Genomic DNA, 23,375 nt, shown 5'->3' on the forward strand with positions numbered 1-23,375 from the left:
AACAGCAGCCTGGCTCCACTCTTGGCAGGCAGAGCCGGTGGATCTGCGCCACCCTGGGATGTCCCCGTGGATGGCCTGGAGCCCTGGCAAGCATCATATCTCCAGACCACCCTGCTCCCATCAGCTCTGTGAACTGCGTGGGAGGCAGCGCTCCTAGGAAGGGAAGCCCATGATGAGTGTGAGATAAATGACACTCCAGAGTGGGGGCTGGGGGGAAGAGCAGAAGGATTCTAGGGAAAATGAGCTAGGGGTGTTAAGGACCAAGGGGCAAGGAGGGGGGGAGGAGGGGATGTGAGCCAGGAAAAGCAGTGGGGAAGAGATGCCCTGTCCTGTTGAGTCCCACAGTGAGGCACTGTAGGGGGCAAGCTCAAGCCAAGAGAGCACCAAGGCAGGGGTGGGACATCCACTCACTGGTGGGTCACTGACTGCTGGTGTCCCTGAGCAGCTCTTTGGTGGCACCTCAGAGAACCAGTGGGGTTTTAGCCAAGCTGCTCCCCAAGTTTGATTTCCAAAGTAACTTTTTAGGCAACAAGCTCAGGTCTTCCACGTGATGGAACCCACTGGTGTGACTTGTCCCCGTGGGACCTCAGCCACCCTGGCCTTCACCTGCCTGCCTGTGGCGGTCCCATGTCACTGCTACCACCTCCATCCTGTCTCCCCAAACACGGGGCATGGCACTTAGCTGCATGAAACCCATGGAGTGCTGCAGAGGGCTGATTCCTGAACAGGCCGTCAGGAGTTATGTCAAATACCTTGCAGGAGCCCAAGGGCACTGCGCTGACACAGCCACCTTTGACAACCAGATCTGAGGCCTCAGCAAAAAAACAATGCTGGCTTTAGCCATCTTCAGTGCCTGCAGAGCAAACCCAGGGCTCGTCCTGGGTCACTGCACCCCAGCTGCTGGCAAGCACTCAGCCAGGGGCTGCAGGAACAGCCTGAGCCCCCCTGCCAAGAGCCAGTGCCACTGCATTCATGTGACTGAAACAAGAGTCCTCAGAGTGAGATCCTTTCTCCTGCCCTGCCAGTGGCCATGGGAGATGGAGCAGAGTGGAAAAGGCTGGGTGAGGGACAGCACCTTGTGCTTCTGCATGCTCAGCTCTTCTCCTCCTCAAAGGCTGCACCCCACTGTCCCGGTGCTCCCCGTGCACTACAAAACCACCTTCTCCTTCCCAGTGTCACTTGCCATTGCCGGTCACATCTGATCCCAGAGCTCAAAAGCTGCTGTTTTATGGCTGTGCTCGGCCTCCCCAGAGCAATGCAGCAACGCCAGCCTCAATCCCTCCTTAAATAATGGTTTTAATTAGCATTTGCTTTGATGTAGGTGATTAGCGGGGAGCTGCCGGCAGGGCTTCCTTGGGAACCTCTTCAGTGGGCAGACAGATCAGTGCAGCCCCCGCCGCGGCTCTAGCACTTCAGCACTCCGTATCAACCTCCTCGGTGGCTGCCTGTCAGCCTTCATCAGCCCCTCTGAGCCTCTCCTAATCGTGCCTGTGGCCAGAGCTGGATGGAGGCTGCAACGCCTGCCCAGGCATGGGACCCTATGGGTGGGTGCCCACTTGGGTGGGAATAGAGCCCTCCCCAGCAGGAGCAGGCAAGTCCAGGGGCAATGACCCCAAAGGGGAGAGCCACAGCCACGTCCCACTGGGGATGTCTGACTGGGAGCCAGGGAAAGCAGAGGAGCTGGGTTTGGATACCAGCCACCAAAGCAAGACAGAGCCCAGCAAAGGGCCTGGCTTTCAGCAGTGCCTGGTCAGCAGCCAGCAACCACCACCCTAATACCGGGAACTCGCTCATCCCCTGCTCCAGAGCCTGCTGCAAAACCAAATAACCTCAAATTAAAGTTTCCCTGCGATGGAGGGGCAGTGCCCTGCTGGAGGAGGGGCTGGAGCCCATCTGCCATCAGAGCCAGCCCCTGATCCTATCAGGATATTACTGTATTATTGAACTGGGAATTGAGGGACAGACTTTAATAGCCATGATGGTATCAGAGGTCCAGCATTAAACTCCAGGAAGGAAGGATCATGGCTTCCTTGCTTCGAGGCAGCAATCAAATGCCACAATTCTTGAGGATAAAAATGTTTTAATCTCTGCACCAAATTAAGGGAGAGTCATGCACAAAACCTGTCAGAAGGGGGGCATAAACCCTGTTTGCTGAGCACCAGCCTTTCAAACAGCCCAGGAGAGGATCCTTACCCTTGGGCATCTACACCTTGGTTCGTAGACACAGTTTCATGCAGCCCCAGCAGCACAGGGCTGTGCCAGGGTGAGGACATGGTGAAAGCCCCTGCCTGAGCACCTTCCTTTCCAAATCACCCTAGCAGCTGCTGGCCTGAGCAGCCCCTGAGCCCATCACCACACACGGTTGTAGGGATGCACGGGAAGGGGCCAGCCCCATACCCCAGCTCTGTCTGCTCCCTGGGCAGTGGCAGTCCTAGCAGAACAGAGGAAGGACAGCAACCTGCTGTCTTGCAGAAGGTCTCCAATATTAGGCAACCTGATCTGGCCTCAAAGAAAACAGAGAGCACACCAAAGTGAGGCAAGGCTCTGTATGGACCCTTCATGTACGTTGGTGAGGGATGCTGAAACCCATTTAACACAACAGTGAGCACTGGAGAGGAAGAACCCCACAGCCCTTCTTTACTCACAACAGAGTATATACAGACCCCTACCATCACCTGTCCTGCTCTCCTGTTTTCTTCTAGATGTTCAAGACTTTCCTCTTCCCCAGAATCTGCAAGGACCACCACAGACAGAAGGACAGCATTTTCCTTGTGTGCCAAGGGATGCTCAGTGACAAGCACCTAGCCCGGAGCTCTGTTGGTCTGCTATTTGCATGGCATGAAGAAAGGGTTTGGGGAAAGCCTCAGCAGTGGTGTAGCCATGGCACCCATGTGGGTGGAAGTATTGGCCTGGACCTGTACCTGAGTCTAAGAAATAGAATGGACCAAGCCCCAGTTTGCATGACATCTCATGCTTTTGCACAGCTTGCAGTCTCTCTGCTACTCACCCCCAGCCTCGGTAAAGCTGGAGTTAAGAGCTCAGGGGATAAAGAAGGAGGCCCTGGGAGCCTCAGGTATTTCCTGAGCTTGTATAGAGCAGGGATTCCAAAGTCCAACTCCATAAGCCAAGCCAGAGCAGGGCTGACCTCAAGGACAGAAAGAGAAACTTTAGCAGCTGCAAAATCCAGATGCCAGCCCAGAGCTCACTGTCCTGCCAGCCAGAGCTGAAGGAAGGGCTCAGTGGGGTGGCAGAGCCTAGCTGCAGCTCTCCATACAAGGGGTGCTCCAGTTTCAGGAGCGGGTCCTCTTGGAGACCTCGGTGTCTTGCTGCCTCTCCAGCAGTGGCATTTGCTCCCCATTGGGCTGACCGCTGCCACGGCTCTCACCTTGGCTGTCCCACTGAATCATTTGTGAGCTGCCCAGGCAGCACTTGGCCTGCCCAGTCCCTCCCGTGTGGCACCACTGAGCTTGGAGAAGCCTGGCCCTAATCAACAGGCAAGACTGGCACAGAGGGTGGATGCTTGGAAGCTGAGCAACAGCGTGTTGGCTTTGGGATGAGAGATAGAGGGGAAGCCTTGCGCTGCCCTCTCCGGGATGCCGGCTGCTGGCTGGCAGGGAGCTGAAGCCCGGAGAGGACAGCTCGATCCCTGCCAAATGTTGCCAGTGCTGCTGCGCGCCAGCAGCAACGGCTCGCAAAACAAACAAGGACGGAGGAAGATAACGCAGAGCAGATGAGAGGTGGGGAAGCAAACCCCCCCGGAGTGCAGCGAGCGGCTGTAAGGAGCCTCCCCGCGGGGGCAGGTCGGGCAGGGAGGGGAGGGGCTGCTGCTCCTGGGGGCGAGGGAAGGAGGTGGCTGCATTAATTGGCTGGCAGAAGTTGGCAGCTGGAAACGAAAGGCTGCCAGCTCCTCTCTGGCCCCCCTGGAGTGCTGAGAGCCTCCTCCGTGCAAAGGCAGCAGTGGCACATTTACCTGCTGCACTCGAGATCCCCATTAGAGGCGGATGGCTCACAGGCTGCCCGTGTTAATTAATCTGCCTTTTCCTGCTGCAGAAAAGCTCCTCTGACAGATTGGGGCTGAGCAAGAGGGCAGCTGCTCCCCGGCCAGCAGCCTGAGCAGTGGGGCCAGCTGTGGGGCTGGCCTTCAGCAAGGCTACACAAAGACCCACTTGGTCCCTGCCCTCCTCTTCATGCTTGATGCAGCTCCAGGCCCTCACATAGAGCTGTGGTTCCAGCACCACCTTGCTTAAGGGGCATCTCATGGACACCCCACACGTGGGTATGGTGTGGGACTTCCAGCAGGAGTCAAACAGAGGTGCTAGAGCTATAGGGCAACAAAGGAGAGAAGGCAGAAAACACATGACTTGGGGAGAAGTGTCTCACCACTTTGGCTGTAGCTCCACAGTCTGAGGCTGCGCCAGGGGAGGTTCAGGTTGGATATTAGGAAGAAGTTCTATACAGAAAGAGTGATTGCCCATTGGAATGGGCTGCCCAGGGAGGTGTTCAGGAGGAGACTGGATGGGGTGCTTGGTGCCATGGGTTAGCTGTGTGGGTGGGTTGGATTGGTTGATGGGTTGGACACGATGATCTTGAAGGTCTCTTCCAACCTGGTTTGGTTTATTCTAAATAAAGTTTATTCCTGCCATGGCTTCAGCAACACCAGCTGGTTTGGTCCCAGCCTCAGGGGTGCCAGAACGTTCAGGCTGCAGTAGTGCCCATGCAGATGAGTGCTGTAAAGGATTCATGTGCAAGCCCCCTTCCAGCACAACAGCTTCCAACCATTACCTCCTCCTGCCGCCCTTCTGGCACCTTCTCTCTTCCTAGCTAACCTAAATAATCCTCTATCTTCAGCTGTTTCCCTCCTCTTCCAGCTCATTAAGGCTTTTAGAGAACACTGTCTCCTACTGAATCAAACCAACCCACCATTAACCTCTTTTCATGCCAAGAATTGGCTGTTACTTTTGACTCCAATTCCCACCTCAATCAGCTGCCATCTCTGGGAGAACTCTACCCCTCATCCTTGAGGTGACCAAGTTCCTTTAATAGCCTCTTGTGAGGGACTTGATCAAAAGCTGCTTTTTTTTTTGTGGTGAAAGCTAAATAAAATTCTCTGTGCTGTATTTCTCCTTTCCCCAGGATTTTGTTAACATATTTAAAGGCTCCTGACAGGCTAAGGGCTGAGAAAAGCTTTTGGTTTGTAAGATTATTTCCGGCTCCTACGCAGCCCAGCTCCCTTTTTGCCTCCTAAATTGGGCCAGCAAGCATGCACAGCCCTGGTTTGGTTTCCTCAGGCAGCTCTTGTTGAATTTCCACACTGCTCCTGGCAGGACATTTGCCTCAGCACTGCATTGTCGGCAGGGAGCAGGTAAGCTGCAAGGCTTGGGGAAAGAGCCCTGCACCACCACAGTGCTTCTCCTGCACACGGGCAACCCCGCTGCCACCACTTCTGCAGAGGGTAGTGTGTCTCTGGTCAATGTGTGGGTTCAGGAGTGTTGCTCAAGGGTAGAGGGCAGCTCAGCCCTGCCCAAACCAACTGAGGAAGACTGCTGGGCCAGAAGAGGGTAGTCCAAGGCAGAGAGTTTTGTTCTACAAGGAGGCTTCAGAAATAAATTGCACTGGGGGGGGTGGGTGGGGAAAGTGAGCCTATGGTGTAAGAGTGCTCAATTTTCCCTCCTGTCTCCTCTTCCCAGCCACCCAACCTCCCTGCTTCCAGTCTCAAACAGGCACAGACACAGAGCTTGGCAGATTTTAGGTCTGAAACTCAGGGAAGTGTTGCACGCTCTACATGCCAGCCCATCACCACTGAAAGCACATGCTCAGCTGTTGTGTGGCCACAGCAGGACATCCACAAAGCATGTCCCAGGCAGCATCTGAAGACTAAGCCCACCCACATCCACCCTGCCCACTGCTCCTGCCTAAAGCCTGTATGAACAGAGAAGTTGGGCTGCAGCTGCTACCAACCTTTGACCCAGAGCTACAAAGTGGGTTTAGGAGAAACATCAAAGCTTCCTGCCCTGATCAGGCCTCCACCCTCACACCTTACCTAGAAGGGAGAGTTTCCTCTAGCAGGCTCAAATGAAAAGCTGGAGCTTCAGAGCTGCCCAGAGTCAACATCAAAAGCAGCAGCTGTGTGGTTTGCTCCTGCTCCCACTGGAGCTCACTACCCACTCTGCCACCATCTCCAGTGGGGACAGGTCTGGATGGAGCAGAAGCCCTCAGCAGAGCAGACTTCAGGCCTCTGCACAGCAGCCTGGCCAGAGTGCCCAGCAATGCTGCATGCCAGCTCTTGAGAATCTGCCAGGATGGGAGTGAGGCATCCCAGAAGACCTTTCTCCAACCACCATGGAAATTTTTCTGCAGGTAGCTTGGCGCTGGCTGTGGACGTCTGTAAATGCTCTGCACACATCGACCAAGAATGAGCCTCAAGGCTCTTCCAGGAATCTTGCAGGCTGAAGGAGGAAGAGAAGCCAGGCCAAGCTGACGCAGGAGGAGTTTTCTCCAGGCTCTGTTTACTTTGTTGTCATGCAGAGCAGTGAACAGCTCTGCCTAGACCTGCACCACCCTGTCTGCCCAAGTCTTCAGCTGAGACAGCTCCTCTGGCTCCCAAGTGCCAGCACTCCTTCAGGCCACTCCACATTGAGGCAACACAGGCATGGCATGAAACCTTCCTCCCCACACAAGGGAATCCCGTTTTTCAGGTTGCTCTCCTGTCAGACCAGGGATGTGGTTGGCTCAGGGCAGGTTTTAGAGCCCCATTAACACTCTGCAATGAGGCCTGGCAGCAGCTGATTTGATTTAAGGTTCATTTCCAGGCTGTGATTTAAGAGAAGATTTGCTTAATGTTCTCTAACAGACTCCTCTGACTGGGAGCTTGAGTGCTGCCTAATGACAGCCTTATTTATTGTAATATCTTTGCAGTGCAGAGTCTCGAGGAGCCAGGCAGGAGGACAGCAGCTGCCTGCAGGTGCTCAGGCAGTAGGGGAAGCAGCCCTCACCACAGGGTGGTTAGCACTGGGGCATGCATTCCTCTGCTGAGAACAGCCAGATGCTGTAACCCCTTTTGTGCTCCAAATGGCCAGCAGGACTGCTTGCCTGAGACAGCCCTGCATCTCTACATACCTTTTTGAATGGGGTAGCAGAAGTCACAGTGTCACAGGGGCTGAAAGGGACCTCTGGAGATCATCTGGTTTGGAGCAGGTTCACACCGAGCAGGTTGCACAGGACGGCATCCAGGCAGGCTCTGAATGACTCCAGAGCAGGACACTCTACCACCTCTCTGAGCAGCCTAATCCAGTGCTCCAAAAGCCTCCACACAAAGAAGCTCCTCCTCATGTTGAGATGAAGCTTCCTGCATTCCATGAAACTTTCTGTCGCTGGGCATCAGTGGAGAAGGACTGGCCCCATCCTCCTACACCCACCTTTAAGTAGTTATAAGCATTGATAAGTTCCCCCCTCAATGTTCTCCAGGCTAAAAAGCCTCAAGTCCCTCAGTCTTTCTTCAGAAGACAAATCTTCTAGTCCCCTAATCATCTTTGCAGCCCTTTGCTGTGCTCTCTTAAGCAGCTCCCTGTTCTTCTTCAACTGGGGAGCCCAGAACTGGATGCAGCACTCCAGATGAGGCCTCACCAGGGCAGAGCAGAGGGACAGAACAACCCTCCCTGAACTGCTTGCCACACTCTTCTCCATGCATCCCAGGATACCATTGGCCTTCTTGGCCACAAGGGCACATTGCTGGCTCATGGTCATCCTGTTGCCCACCCAGGTCTTTTTCCACAGAGCTGCTTTCCAGCAGGTCATCCCCCAGCCCATGGGGTTATTCCTCTCTAGACACAGGACCCTGCTCTTGCCCTTGCTGAAGTTCATAAGGAAGCTGCACTTCCTCCCTAATGCAACACTTCAGCGATGGGAAGCACAGAAGTGCCCACTCTCCTCTGGGATGGTAAAAAGGTCATTTGCAACTGAGACTCCCAAATGCTCCTCCCCATCTCCCAGTCTTGGGCTCACAGCTCATAGGCTGCCCCTGCTTTGCTCCTGGGATGGGGGTGGGCATCGCTTGACGTTTTTAAGTTCCCTTGAGCTTACGAGCCAGAGGTACCTGTCCCAAGGCTGAGCACAGAGACAACCATCACACAAATGAAGACAGTAAGCCAGGCAAGGGTTTGTCATGTTTTAATGACATTGATCTTTGGTGTTTCCCTCGTTAGCACTCACGCTCTCCCTGTCCTTCCTCCACGAGCCTGCTAGGGATGGAGAGTTACAAACGAAAAGGAAAATCACATTTGAGACTAAAAACAAAATACCAGAGCCTTGATTTCTCCACTAGAAACTACATGTACAAGGTCAAGATTTCACATGCAACACCTTACATCACAGACTCATACCTCACACCCTGGCCTGGAGCTGAAAGACATTTCCTGCCCCCTGCCAAGGAGATGTAGCTCAGTCCTGGCACCATGAAACCACTGGGATGGCTCACTCGTGTCAATATTGGCACAGGTTAGAACATTCTTGCATGAACTGCATCCTGCCTAGAGAGCAGTAGCCCCTGTCCCTCTGTTCACCTCTACAGCAGCTCTGCTTCGGTTCCTGCCAAGTACTAAGCTAACTCTCTCAAAAGGAAAGATCCCCACCAGTGAGCAGATCCTGAGCCATGCAGGTTTTGGCAAAGCCCAGTTCTTCCCAGAGAAGACTACAGTGCAGGTAGGACGGGTCTCAGACCACCACACTGAGGGGGGAGCAACGTTGTGCCACGGTCCGGGACTGCGGCCTGGAAGACTCCTCCACTCCAGCAATGGAACTGGAGCACCACACCCAGGTTTGCCCACCCTGCAGGACTGCCTGTCTCCAGAAGGATGCTGTAGGCCCCCTTCCCTTCCTTCGCTCTACTGATCAGCCCCTGGGCATAAAAGGACAGGAAAAAGGAAAGGAAAGATGGTTTACAAAGAGTGACACTGACTGAGCTGCAGGGTTAGGGCTGAGCTCAGGGGATCCCATGGGGCTTTGAAATCTGCGTGATGTGCAGCCAGCTGTGGTTCATATTCCTCTTAACTCGTTGGCAGTGGAAATACTGGAAGGTAGGTATGCTTTCTTCCCCATGGCTTCCCTTGCAGCCCTTATCCCTCCCCACTCACCCAGGATAGAGAAGCCCTCTGAACCACCAGCACCCTGTCAGAGCCACACGTCCCTATTCTTCCAGCTCCTGGCCAGCTGTGAGGTACAGGTCTCTGCTGAGCAGTACAAGGGTAGCACCAACACACAACTCAATCTCTACCTGTTCCGCGACTCCCCACTGGTGCTGTCATTGTTATAGAAGTTGGTACTGTCAGGAAGATGGTTATTATTAGTTAGGTCACTATATTCAATTGGTCCCTCAGTGTCCATGGAGGACTGGGCCTGCTCTGGCAGGTCCAGATCAGCGGCGCCGTGTCCTTCATTCCCACCAGGGGCTGTCCGCGGGCTCAGGCCATGCTCTGACACCTGCATAGACTCGGAAAGGATGCGTCCCTCCAGCTCAGCTGCCAGCTGCTGTGAGGTGGACTGCTGTGCCGATGTGCCCTCAGCCAGGGCGGACTCTGCGCCAGTCTGAGAGCTCCGGTGGATCCGGTGGCTCACAATGATGTTGTTGCCGAAGCCGCCCATGGACGCCATGGTGGTGCTCTGCTCCCGCTGGACCACGGCGGTCATCCCACCTTCTGCCATCAGCCTCTGGATCCTGCTCAGGGCATCCTCCCCGCTGCCCCCATAGTCTGGACCTTCACCTGTAAGAGAAAGCAGCAACAGCTTTGATACACGAAGCAAACTGCAACATGGAAGGAAAGCCTGCTGGGGAGATGCATCACAGAGTGCTGGGATGGGCTTTGCTCCAGAGCAAGCCGAACACTTTGTTTCTGCAGCTTCCAGTGAGGTGCCAAACAGAGGCACTGAAATCTGTCAAAAAATTCTTGGCCATTCCCACAGGCACCCCTCATGGACATGCATGCCCAAGCCCAGAGGAGCAGCTCTTCTCTAGCCATACAGGTGGGGAAAAAAGAGTCACAGAGACTGTTTAGTCACAGCTGCAGAGGCATCCAGCCACTCCCACAGAGGCAGCAAGGAGTTTCCACTCCAGTAAACCAAACACCTCACCATGATGTTAGGGAGTGCTGTGGCCTTTCCTGCTTCACCTGCTGGAGAACACCCTAGGCAGGTGACATGATGGCAACCTCCCCAGTAGGAGAGAAGGATGCAGACAGGTGGCCAAGAGCATAAAGCAGGTATAGACCATGGTCTGTCCTTCCACATCACCTATGAGCTAAGAAAAATGAAGCTCCTGCTCCCCTTGACTGGTATCTTTTGAAGAATGAAAATAACATCTCTCAAGATCTAGAGTCTTTGCCTTCTCCATCTCCAAGCCTTCCCTTCACAGGCAGGCTGCACTGAGCTCTGAGGGAACCCCTGCCAAAGGCCTTGGTTGCTGAAGATTGCTTTTGAAGACAAAAAATTTCACAGAAAAACATTCCACATAGGAGATGAAACGCCCATGGCAGCGAAGTCCTGCTCAGTCCTGCTTCCCAGCACACTCCTTTTGCTACAAACCCTACCCAGACCATTTTGGAGGGAAAACAATCTGTAATCATGAACTGCTAGAATCATTCCACAGTGGCATCCTGGTGACTCTTATTAAAGAGATAAATCTCACTCTTAGCTCCATGAAGCTATCGCAGCGCTGATTAGAAGAGAGAGAGAGAGAGAAAGCCACGAGCCCTCCTGGCACCAAGAAAATGAACACAAATGTCAACAAGGCTGGATGCAGGCAGGAGCTTAAACACAATCAAACCCAAAATGTCACACTGACTAGGAAGACAAAATCACTTGAGGATGTAGGGTGGAGATCATGTACCCAACAGGGGAGCAGGGATATCCAACACTGTCTACACCATGCCACCTTGGAGGGTTGAAGTTGTTAACAGGTCAAGCAGTCAGTCAGTGACAGTTTATTCCCTTTCCTCACAGACTCAGTGGTACTTGCACCAAACATCACCAGCTTCCTCCACTACAGGATATGGCTAATTTAATCTTCAAGCAAGTCTGCTGACATACTGCCCTGCTAGAGAAACACTAAGGGCAAACTTAATTCTCACAAGCAGAATAAGTCCCTTTCTGGTAGGAATGTAGTAGGCCTGTTGTATCCACAAGTGCAGCATAGCTCCTTGGCTACAACATCAGGGAGATCACACACAGACACCAGTAAGCACATGAGAAGCTGGAGCAAAGCATAAAGGAGTGAGCAAGAGTACCCTCTGGGCAGAGACTGACCCACAACTCCAGCAGAGAAATCCTGTTCAGGATGCAGCTGATGCATGAACTAGGAACCTGGGTGACCAGCACAAAGGCAGCTATGAGACTGGAAACTCCAGGGTGGAAAACAGGCATGCCAGGGGACATTGAAGCATTAATCATGAGTAGAAGTTAAGTGGAAGTTTTGAGAAGCATGGGATTGGATTCAATCATTACTTCCTTCTGAGGGCACAGTTGTAAGCACTCTGTTAAGAACCATCTGGTCAGATCAGAGAGGAAGCCTGAGAAAGCCAAGATGTGCAACCTGGTTTAGAGACATGCCAGCCAGCCCTATCTACCCAAGTTCTGGAACAGCAGGTACTGTGCTCCTGACAGACCACTTACTATAAATTAGCCCAATACAGGGGCACTGGAACAGCAAAGCAGCAAGGATCCCCAGCCAGTGCTCCTCAGCATTATAAACATGTGCTTCACCAGAGGAGTCCATGCAGGCAGTGCACACCACAGCACCTCCTGCTCTTCCCTGCCCCTTAATTACCATGTGCAAGAGCTGGATTGCCAGCTGAGGCAGCTGCTTGCTGAGAGAACAGGCAAAGGCTGATGCCACAGCAGAAATCAGGAAGTCACGAGCCTTCGGATAATGAGCACAGAGATACAGCAATGCCATAAATTCCAGAAAGAGAGCCTGTCAAGGGCCAGAAGTGAACCTCACCATTCGAGCAGCCAACAAACACCTCTGTTTGGGGGGTTGTCCTCCCCTTCCCCCCATGAGGTTGCAACAATGACTGTGGCTGACTGGTTCAGAGCAAAGCTTCCTGCGCAATTTGCCTTGAGCTGAGCTGCAGCACAGATTCACATACAGCCCATTTCTACTGCCTGGTGACTCCCACACACGTTCTTTCACCAGGCTGTCAATGCAGTCTACATCAGTACTCAGAGCAAGTTAAATAAGCTAACTTCCATTTGGTGGAGGTTCAGAGTGTGCACACAGGAACCTGCCCAAAACAACAGCGATGCCACAAATCCCACACCTCAGACTTCTACAAGTTTCAACTTGCTGCAGTGGCCAAACCCCATTCCCTGCAGCACCAGCTGGACAAAACCAGGACAGAAAGAAACCACATACTCATGACACTGTTTTCAGACTCCAAAGGGTTTATAGTCAGAGCATGAACCTGAGCTTGTGCAGGAGTAGGCCGAGTGACAGCACATCTAATTCTCCATATGGAGGATGCGATTCCTCTTCTCTCATTTTATGCTCAAAACCACATGTAAATGCCTTTATCTTAAGCTCTCATTCTTCCAAGCCTACCTTCTAGGGTCAGAAAAAGACAAAAGTCACACAAAGAACTATAGCTACAATCTAGAAGACTGACCTAACCAGCTCCAGCATGTGAAGTACCAGTATAAGCATAAGACTTCCCAGTTCATCCTCCACCTAGGCTGACCCTGTATTAAGATCCATCACAAAGCAGGAAGCAATCTTCATTAATATCAGTCAGGGTTGGAAGGGACCACAAGGATCACCTAGTTCCAATCCCCCTGCCATGGGCAGGGACACCCCACACTAGATCAGCCTGGCCAGAGCCTCATCCAGCCTGGCCTTAAACACCTCCAGGGACGGGGCCTCAACCACCTCCCTGGACAACACATTCCAGGGCTTCACCACTCTCATGGGGAAGAACTTCCTCCTCACATCCAGCCTGAATCTCCCCACCTCCAGCTTCATTCCATTCCCCCTAGTCCTATCACTACCTGAGATCCTGAGAAGTCCCTCCCCAGCCTTCCTGCAGGCCCCCTTCAGATACTGGAAGGCCAATCTTGAGACAGGGTGGTCTCCTCCTTTTTCTAGGCAGGGACACAAGTTCTGTCCCTGACAGAACAGCGAAGCATCACCCATGGCTCCCTTCCACAATGCAAGTGTGGTGTCCATATTGCTGTGTTCCCAGAAACCTTTTCTACTCTATCAGAAGTGACATTGCCAGGGCTCCACAGCCCCACCTATTCCAAACACAGACATAAAACATTGCTCTTGAGAGTAATTATCCCAAAGACCAGTGGATTTCTGTCAGTCTAGCCGGCTGGCTCTGACATATAACAAAGCACTCCCTAACACACGCACCTGTCTTTGGAAGTCTTCTGCCACACTGCTCCAGCCAGACAAGAGTTTGACACCGAGGACTACAGAAAGCAAAACATCTGGCAAACCTTCAGCAGAGCTGGGCACGAGATAGAAGCGCTTCTGCTCTTAAAATGGTCTCTGAAGTACTTACCAGAGAGCCCTATTTATTTATTCCTGAGCACGGACAGCTCACACCTGCTAAAAAGCAAAGCCCACAGAAGCAAGGATGAGATCAGGCTCCCCTGTGGCTGCGCAATGTACTGACAGCGCTCTTGATTTTTCTTCTTGTTTTCAGCTTTCCTCTTTCTAAGGCTGGCAGCAGCTAGTAGCCACGCTTGCAAACAAAACTTCAAGATCAGAACTAATAGTAAGCGCTGCAGAGATACCCAAGACATTAGAGAACATGGAATAATAGCTCTGAGGTGTGAGCCTGACCCACTAATTCAGCTGCTCCAAGATAAAAATACCAGCATTTTAAAATGAATTCACTCCTTGCAGAGGAATAGAGAAGGGGAGGGTCACAGCACAGCTATGAATAATCACATCTCTCTTACTGCCAGAAGAAATACTACCAGTTACCTTTCTCCCCCCAGCCAAGCTCAGAAGTATGTTCATACATACAGAAGTATGTGGCATGGTTTAGTTGATTAGGTGGTGTTGGATGATAGGTTGGACGTGATGATCTTGAAGGTCTCTTCCAATCTGGTCTGGTCTGGTCTGGTCTGGTCTATTCTATTCTATTCTATTCTATTCTATCATAGTATCATTCAGGGTTGGAAGGGACCACAAGGATCATCTAGTTCCAACCCCCCTGCCATGCCATGCCATGCTATGCCATGCCATGCCATGCCATTCCATGCCATTCCATTCCATGCCATTCCATTCCATGCCATCCCATTCTTCCTTTGAGGTAGCTAATCCAAACAACTCCACACAAATCAGAAAGGGCAGAAGTGCTTTGCCTTGTGACAAATTTCACAGCAGTACCTCGCTTGGGTGACTTGTATGTGTTTTGTAATAAGAGTTCAGAAGTAGCCCCCATGATTCAATCCCAGGAGAACCAGGTAGCTGGGGCAGCTCACACTGTAAAAGCCTGCAGAGTACATGCTTCTAGAACCTGATTGTATTTCTTTGGTGGTGCTTTGCAGAGGGCTTTAAAGAGAAATCCAAATCCGTGGTTGGGTAGGCCATATGACAGACGTTTTACAGATGGATGGGCAGATGAAAGGCTAAGGGATCTACCCACGGTTCTGCTTGGAGAACAAGAGGCAAATCTGGAAGCTGATCCCTGGTGTCCTGGTTCCCATTTCCATGTTAATCACATCACTGACAGGAGCATTGAAGAACCTGCTCAGCTACTGTAAAACAACACAGAATCATTAAGGTTGGAAAAGAGCTCTAAGGTCCTCATGTCCAACTGTTAAGCATGACCGTGTTCTGAAGAGCCATGGCCACATGTTTCTTCAATGGCTCTCAGGATGGTGACTCCACCACTTCCCTGGGCAGCCTCTTCCAATGCCTGAGCATTTTTTTCAGCACAGATTTTTTTCCTAATATCCAATCTAAACCTCTGCTGGTGCAACTTGAGGCCATTTCCTCTTGTCCTAACATGTTTCTTTATATCACTCCTGAGGGTTGGCTGGGGGCAAAATATTTCTGCCCACATGCAGCCCCACAGCACCTGTTCCTGGTGTTCCATTAAGTAAGTTACATCACATGCACATACTGACAGCTTACTAAGTGCCCCTCCTGCATCCTTGGGATGCTTTGCTCATATAGAGGGAGTTTCATCTGTCTCTCCACAGTTTGAACAGACTCACTCCTGCAAACCCAAGCCTTCATTTTACAACTCTTTTCTCCTCTTAAAAGTATCTGCTGCCACTTATGAAAGCAGGTGGATAGAGTGGATATTTGTACTGGCTGGTGAGCAACACTTCAGCCTAATAGCCTAAGAACTGGTTATGGTATGACAGTAGTCAATAGATTGCCCCCCCAAAGGCAGGCAAAGTAGCAATCCACTGAAAGCAAGCCTTCTGATGGCTACACTCCGTAGTTCCTAACATGTGCCTACTCACACAAGGAACACTGAGCTAGCTAGTTGAATTTGAAGCCCCAAAGACAAGGCAGATGATAGGAACTGAGATTACAATTACCTTTCAGTTATTTCCATCACACCTATTTTTTTTTTCCCCCAGTGTGGGCTGGTTTGCCTTTATTTTTTTTTCTTTTTAAGCAACTGGGTTACCTGAAAGATGTGTTATGTCAATAGCCAGGGCACAGCACGGAGAGCACAACCAAACAAGTGTCCTGAAGCTCTCCAAAGGTTCCTTTTGCACAGCTGCAGTCCCTGACAGTTACTGCCACCTGCACCCAACCCCTCAGGTCACAGAATCAATAAGGCTGGAAGAGACCTCAAAGATCATCAAGTCCAACAATTTACTAGTTTGCAGGAAGATTTTAGGTCATGCACAATCGAGAGTCGGAGCAGGCCAGGCTTTACTGGAGGCAGGGGTCACAAACTAAAGAGGACCTATGGCAGAAGGATAGATCTCATAGTTCGAGGTCCAGCTTCTACCAGACAAAAGAATCAGCAGTGGTACAGCCTAGAAGATGAGCAGCACCTCCAGGTCAGCCTCTGAGTTGTAGGACACTCACTGGAAAATTACAGTCCCCAAGGGCAATTATTAGACCTCCCAAGTCAGAGTTAGGCAGTAGCTTACTAAAAATCACAGAACTGGGGAGACCAACATCCATAGAATCATAGAATCAATAAGGTTGGAAGAGACCTCAGAGATCATCAAGTCCAACCTGTCACCCAAGACCTCATGACTACTAAACCATGGCACCAAGTGCCACATCCAATCCCCTCTTGAACACCTCCAGGGATGGGGACTCCACCACCTCCCTGGGCAGCACATTCCAATGGCGAACGACTCTCTCAGTGAAGAACTTTCTCCTCACCTCCAGCCTAGACATCCCCTGGTGCAGCTTGAGACTGTGTCCTCTTGTTCTGGTGCTGGTTGCCTGGGAGAAGAGACCAACCCCTTCCTGGCTACAACCATCCTTCAGGTAGTTGTAGACAGCAGTAAGATCCAGCAGCCTGAACAAGTGGCAGCTGCAGCCTGACCTGGACTGGCCTGGGAATTAAAATTTCTAAAGGTTAAAGCTTTGGGTCATTAAATCTCATTAGGAATTTGTGTTGGGTTTTAAGTGACATTTAATTTGCCAGATGGATCCCTCCCCTGTCAAGCCTGTCCACTTGCAAGGGAAAGGGTAGTATAACTCCCAACAGATTGCTTCTAGAGTGCCTCAAAGTGACAGCTCCATCACAATTTCCACTGTTGTCTGACAGCTTAAAATGAAGTAGAAGACAACTGCAGCACTGTTTTAGGTATTTCTTGGTACCTCTCTGAGTACCTCTCCTAGTTCTCTCTCAATTGGCTTCCTTTGGTTTGTGTGTGGCTTGAAAGCAGAGTTCAGAAGGCAGCTAGCTATCAACTGCTGCAGAACAAAAAGATACAGAGAGTAGAGGGATTCACTTCTAATAAAGCCATCATATACTCATTCCTCCAAAGGAGGTAGAAAGATAATCAGAACAGCAAAGTCCCCGCAGAGCTTTGCATGAGAAAAGGAAACTATTTATACCCACACAGAGCTTAATTAGATTTCTGATGCAATTCTGCATCTTTTTCTTGTCTTTTTTTTCCCCCCCCTCTTTTGGTACAGTAAGCATATATCTGCAAGAAACTCCCTGAGCCAGAATTCCCCACCACAGGAGGGCTGACAGGACAGAAACCCACTCCTTGGGGGAGCACTGCCCCTGCTTTTCCTGCCTCATGATTTATTTCTTTATCTTTTTAAACATTCAGCTGTGTTGGGTCCTTTTGCTTTTTTAATTGTCATTTTGTTTGTTTCTTCCACACACACCCCCCCCATGATGAGGAGATAACTAAACCACTTTCCTTTACGTTACTCAGACTCACATCTGATTTATCCATTCTGCTGCTCATAATGCTGGTAAGCCTTTAAGTAGTGATTTACATTTTCAAAGCCCCCCACGAAACACTAATTAATCTTCACAGCCCCTGGTGCACTGTGCTATGGGAAGATTTATTCCCATTTGGTAGATGATTAATGGTTTGCCTTAAGTTATACATGTTAGTGATAGCACTATTTTTTCCCCTTCCTTTTTCTTTTTCCCCTCTTTATGCCACTGACATCTAGATCCTGCTCTTAGGAAACAGCTTCCATTTTAACAGCAGGCAAATTAACCATCAGAACAGCAGCACAGCACCTAATCTAGCCTGCATGAACACACTGGACAAGCATCACAAGAGGCTATGATGCTGGAATGGGCTGCCCAGGGAGGTGGTGGAGTCACCATCCCTGGAGGTGTTCAAGAGGGGACTGGATGTGGCACTTGGTGCCATGGTTTAGTCCTGGGGTCTGTGGTGACAGGTTGGACTTGGTGATCTTTGAGGTCTCTTCCAACCTTGGGAATACTGTGATTCTGTGGAAATACAGTAACCTGAATTGGACAAGCAGTGAAATAGGGCTCTAGTATCATGTGAAGCATGAAGACTCTCAGATGAACCAGACCACTGATGCCTCAAATCCCTGGTTGGGGTGCTGGTAACAGCAGCTGAAAATGTGTCTTTCTGCCTCATGATAGGTCCTTGTACTCTTCTTCTGTCATGGACTACAGTGGTTTCCTGGATTCTACATGCTCCTGACAGTTAATCTCTTGACAGCCCTCTGCTTTGAGCTGCTCTTGAGCCTTTCTGTGCACAGGGATTTCCACTGAGGGTGCAACTAGCATAAGAACCGATCAACCACAGGGTAAACTGCTTAGTTCATCTCCAGCACTTATATCCACACTGGAGTAACTCCTGTGCTCTGAAGAGCCTTACACAGAAGACAGGAATGTGACAGTCCATTCTGCAGGTGAGGGCACTTGCAAGGAGACATGCACTAAGCCAGCACACCTAAGCCAAAAGTCACACCAGATCTGGAAGCTACAAATCATCTTCAAGGCAAGAAAAGGAGACACAGAGAAGTCTCTGTCCTAGGCTTGTTATCTACACTCCTCCTCTTCTAAATGCTACAAAGCTTTGCTCTTTTCTAAAGATACTCTGCACAAGGCACTGGTAAAGGACAATCCTTCACCAGCTCATTAACAGGCTTGTTAAAATCCATGATCCAGATCTGGAAATTTAAAGGCTAATCAGAAAAAACAAGATAATGAAACCTTCAGATGAACAACTGCAGAGAGAAGCAGCACTGTAGAACTCCACTGGTTTAACAGAGCAGAGAAAGACTCCCAAACCTGCAGCAACAACCACCATGGCTTTGATGAAAGAAGGTCCCACACTGTAACCTGTTCTCAGGCTGCACACCACATTCAGTGGAAGAACCACAAGTTCAGCAATTGTCCAGACATCCCATGTTCCAGCCTTATTCACATGCCCTCAGCTGTACTAAGCTTCCAGAGAGGTTAATCCTAGCTCTGCTGAGATAAGCAGATGGGAAACCCCACGGGTCAGGAATTTGCCACAAGTCTGAACAGAGGAGTCAAGACCAGAGAAGCTCAAAACCTTATCACACATGCTGGATGATGCATGACAGCAGCTGTGGAAGAGTGACATGCCAGAAAAGCGTCTTTCAGAGTGACAAGAGTACAAGTATACAGGCACAAACAAGCATGTCATGGGCTGCTTCCCAAAGTCAAGTGGGTTCATCATGAACCAACACCTTCAAAACTGTTTCCTTGATTTTCTCAGTCTTTCCTAAGTGTTTACTGCCCAATTCCTTCCTAGCCAAGCTTCCAGAGTTGGATTCATGCACAATGCTACAGCACAGAGAGAAGAAGCCTGGATGAAATCACAGAATCACAGAACTGTCAGGGTTGGAAGGGACCTCAAGGACCATCTAGTTCCAGCCCCCCTGACATGGGCAGGGACACTTTCCACTAGATCAGGTGGATCACTGTGCCTTGAAATGATGGGTGATTTTACCATCATGTAGGACTTGCACATCAGCTGCTTCCAGCCTTTTACTGGGTAGTAAGTTTTCCTTGACTGGACAACACTACAGACATTTTGAATCACTCTGCTGGGCACTCATGACAGCCTTCACTGATCAGATTAAACACAATATTCATACCTGCTATGTGAGAAGTGATTTTATTTTGTATCCAGATGCTGAGCTTGTGAATCCTGCACAGCTTTTAGATGCAGAGGTTGATAGGGTGAAGCTAAGCTCTAACAAAGAGGCAGAAAGGATTATTCTTAGCAGTTTGCAGCCTTACTGATGGTTAGGGCTCAGGAGATCTGTGAGAAGTGATGACAATACAGCTGATTCCTCTAGATCACTGTGTCTGTAGAGAGATTGTTTTGCCCTCTAGAAGCATTGTGAAAAAGACAAGTCTGTCCATATGGACAGAGTCAGTTTCCTGATTACCTTGGCCTGGCTACAGGCTGGAGAAATCTTTGCAGAAGGTGTAACAGGAATGCCCAAATGCATTGGCAGGATGTGGAACCTGCATGGAAACTCCTCACTCACCAGGTGAGCTCTGTTAGATAAATCATTGCTTGATCTCCTACCTTCCCCAGTCCCTGCAGAGGCGGATTCCTGCTCCTGTACCTCCCTCTCTGTCTGGGTCTCAGCATTCTGCAGCTGGGGCGCCAGGGTCTGGGTGCCCTGCGAAGTCACAGAGGTTGGGGGGTTGCGGGGTTGCAGGCCTATGGCATTCATCAGGCCCATGTCCCTGTCTGTCCTCCATGTGGCTCTGCTGGTTCTGAAAAGAGAGAAAATCAAATAAGACCATGAGCAATAGAGGCAAAATGTCCCAAGACTGAAGCATTCACCTGAGCCTCTTCTTGCCTCCGCTCCAAGCAGGCACCTGCTAGCCACTATGCAGATGGGGCTGGAGGAAACTGGGACCTGCACCTATTTACACACACACACAACACACACCCCACCCCCCCCATCCCTCTACCCCTCCAGCCTCCACTGGCTAGTCTCTTGAGCTTTTAACCAACAGTGTGTTACAGTCCACTCACCCTTCCACAGAAGAAGCATGTCTGACAGGTACAGATAGGTATCTCTGCAGCATCACTACGCCTGCAGAGCAACTCTGTCTCCTGGAGGTCACTGAGTTGAGCAGGCAACACTATATACAGTGCAGCACCATAAACACAAATACAACCTTCCTCTGCATGCTGGCAGGGCAGTTTGAACTCTCAAGGATGCAGTCTGGACCTCCTAGTTGTCAGCATCACACATGAATGCACTCCAGCAGGCATTTCTGCCTGTTCCAGTTGGACAAGAGAATACCTCTGTTCTCAAGAGCAAACAACAAGAACAGCCTCAAGGCTCATTAGCTTCCCCTCCACACTGAACAGTTGAAGGGTACAATGCTACAGGAGCTGCATCCTGACAATGTTTGGATGCTCTTTCCAAAACTGACCTCTGGCTGTAAGTGCTGGGAATAGTAAAGAGATTCCAGGAAAGACTGCCTCATTCACAGCCTTTTTTTTTTCCATAAGGTTTTGAAACCTGCCACACTTCCCTTGCTCTGTCTTGGAGCTATTTCACTCTTGAGCAGTGTTTCTGCCTTTGAGCTGCTCCTAAGCCCATCATGCAAGACTGATATGTACTGTCAAAAACCGTGAGCAGCAGCAATATGCACCCATGTGGCAGAAAAAAAAGCATCTCTGCTGCTTGTCCTTCACTCTCAACCAGTCCAAGGCTGTAGGACAGCACAAACATCACCCTCTACACCAGCTACTAACATCTGGCCTGCATTAGGAATAGCGTGGCCAGCAGGAGCAGGGAAGTCATTGTGCCCCTGGACTCAGCACTGGTTAGGCCACACCTTGAGTCCTGTGTCCAGTTCTGGGCCCCTCAGTTTAAGAAGGACATCGAAACACTTGAATGTGTCCAGAGAAGGGCACCAAGGCTGGGGAGAGGCCTTGAGCACAGCCCTGTGAGGAGAGGCTGAGGGAGCTGGGATTGTTTAGCCTAGAGAAGAGGAGGCTCAGGGATGACCTCATTGCTCTCTACAACTACCTGAAAGGTGGCTGTAGCCAGGAAGGGGTTGGTCTCTTCTCCCAGGCAACCAGCACCAGAACAAGGGGACACAGTCTCAAGCTGTGCCAGGGGAGGTTTAGACTCGAGGTGAGGAGGAAGTTCTTCATCGAGCGAGTCGTTCGCCATTGGAATGTGCTGCCCAGGGAGGTGGTGGAGTCACCATCCCTGGAGGCGTTCAAGAGGGGATCGGATGTGGCACTTGGTGCCATGGTCTAGTCATGGGGTCTGTGTTTATAGGTTGGACTGGATGATCCTCAAGGTCTCTTCCAACCTTAGTTATACTGTGATACTGTGATCACCCTCTACACCAGCTACTAACTTCCTTGAGATCCTGAAGTTCATAATTCAGAAACAAGACTGCCATCCCCTTGCTGAGAGTATCTGGCTTAAGGAAAAGTACTCTTCACTGGGACAAGAAACAAGGGACTGCAGCATCATCCTCGTGTTCAGAGTAACTAATGAATGCTCACTGGACAGACTGGATGAAGCACCCAAGAGTGCTGTGAAGGGACGTAGCTTTATTATTAGATTTTGTTGCTGAGAATAAACTGTCCCACGGCCAGAAACCAAGGGGATGAAAACCAGTCTGCAGGACTGCCCAATGGATTTGAACTCATCTCTGTGAGACCTGCACCCCGGTTCTTCAGTTGTTCACCCAAGGCCATCTACTTTGCATGCTGGTTTTGATGCATCACGACTCTCCCACAGCTTGCTCAAGGATGGCACCGAGGCCGTGGATGTACTTCACCATCACTGGCGGGACTTTTGGGCACTGAATGCCCCTGGAAACAGGCTGGGTGGCCCAACTAGGCTGTGTCAGAGGTGGACACAGACTGCTTGATTAAAGCTGCCAGAGCTCAGGGAGCAAAGAAGGAGAAGTGGTGCTGTCAGATGTAACAAAAGCAGCGGGAAGGGTCAGGTCTCTCTAAGTCGCACCCAGGAGACTCACCCGGGCCGCTCCGCGCTCCTGCTGCTGGAATGCACAGCGAAGACGTTCTCATTCAGCTGGTCCCAGTGGTACTCAATCCCAGAGTTTAAAGCCCTTGAAACACCAAAGAAGGAAAAATATTAGTAAGGCAGGACACTGTTCCAGTCAGCACACATGACATCCCCACGACACAAAGGGCAGTGTTGATTTCTGCCCCAGAGAAACTGCAGCTCAGTTCACATGTTTTAGTTAAGAGGGTTCAGGATCATAAACAGCCTGGCTAACACAGAGCACTGTATGACCCACTCTGCTCTGGAATATTCCATTCATTTCCATTCAACATTTAGCACTGAGGCACAGCAACAGGAGCAGAGAGGTTTTCAGGAAATGAAGACATACAACTGTGTGTATAAAATCAGGTTACTCTAACTCCAAGTGACTAAACAAAGAATTAGAATGGGAAGGCCAAATCTCTCTCTGGTGCCTGCCAGCATTTCCTGCACTAGGTAATGCTAAGTAAAACATTGTTCTCATTGCTCAGTTTCTTTGCAAATGGCTCTCATTTTACCTATAAACAAATCTCTATCCAGCCCTCTCTGACAGTCACTGTGGAGCAAGGCAGATGTAGAGGATATTTTAATACATTTTCACTGAACAGTTTGCACTGAATCAACCACCTCCATGCCCAGGAAATCCAAAACTCTAAAGCTAAGGCTAACAAGTTTAACAGAGCAGCCAATGCTTTGGAAACCTTCCACAGTGCATCTCCCCAAAAGATCTGTGATTCTGTGATCCATGAAGCCAGGAAGAGGCAAGGCTGACAGTGTATGGCTAATCACCACACTGATGCTGAAGACTACATGCAGTCACAGAAACTAAACCACCATAATGCTCTAAGTGTGTCTCCTACTGCTTCAAAGGCTCAACAGCTCTCAGACTGGAAGAGGACAAGAGCAAATA

At 50.5% G+C, this 23,375-nt stretch overlaps 1 protein-coding gene across 3 annotated transcripts in view; it reads right to left on the reverse strand.

The window, feature by feature from the left end:
• Nucleotides 1-8,150: 8,150 nt before the first annotated feature.
• AMBRA1 (autophagy and beclin 1 regulator 1) overlaps nt 8,151-23,375 on the reverse strand; it is a 186,276-nt gene continuing 171,051 nt past the window's right edge. For all 3 annotated transcript variants that reach the window (XM_068161498.1, XM_068161500.1, XM_068161501.1), the window contains 3 exons: nt 22,437-22,529; nt 19,999-20,192; nt 8,151-9,755 (listed from right to left, as the gene is read on the reverse strand). In XM_068161498.1, the coding sequence (XP_068017599.1) occupies nt 9,265-9,755; nt 19,999-20,192; nt 22,437-22,529 (778 nt within the window). In that variant the 3' untranslated portion in view covers nt 8,151-9,264. The remainder of the gene's footprint in view (nt 9,756-19,998; nt 20,193-22,436; nt 22,530-23,375) is intronic.

This window comes from Melanerpes formicivorus, unplaced genomic scaffold (genome assembly GCF_026170545.1).
Source record: "Melanerpes formicivorus ecotype bairdi unplaced genomic scaffold, bMelFor1.0.p_v2 SCAF_58, whole genome shotgun sequence".
In the NCBI taxonomy this organism is placed as follows: Eukaryota; Metazoa; Chordata; class Aves; order Piciformes; family Picidae; genus Melanerpes; species Melanerpes formicivorus.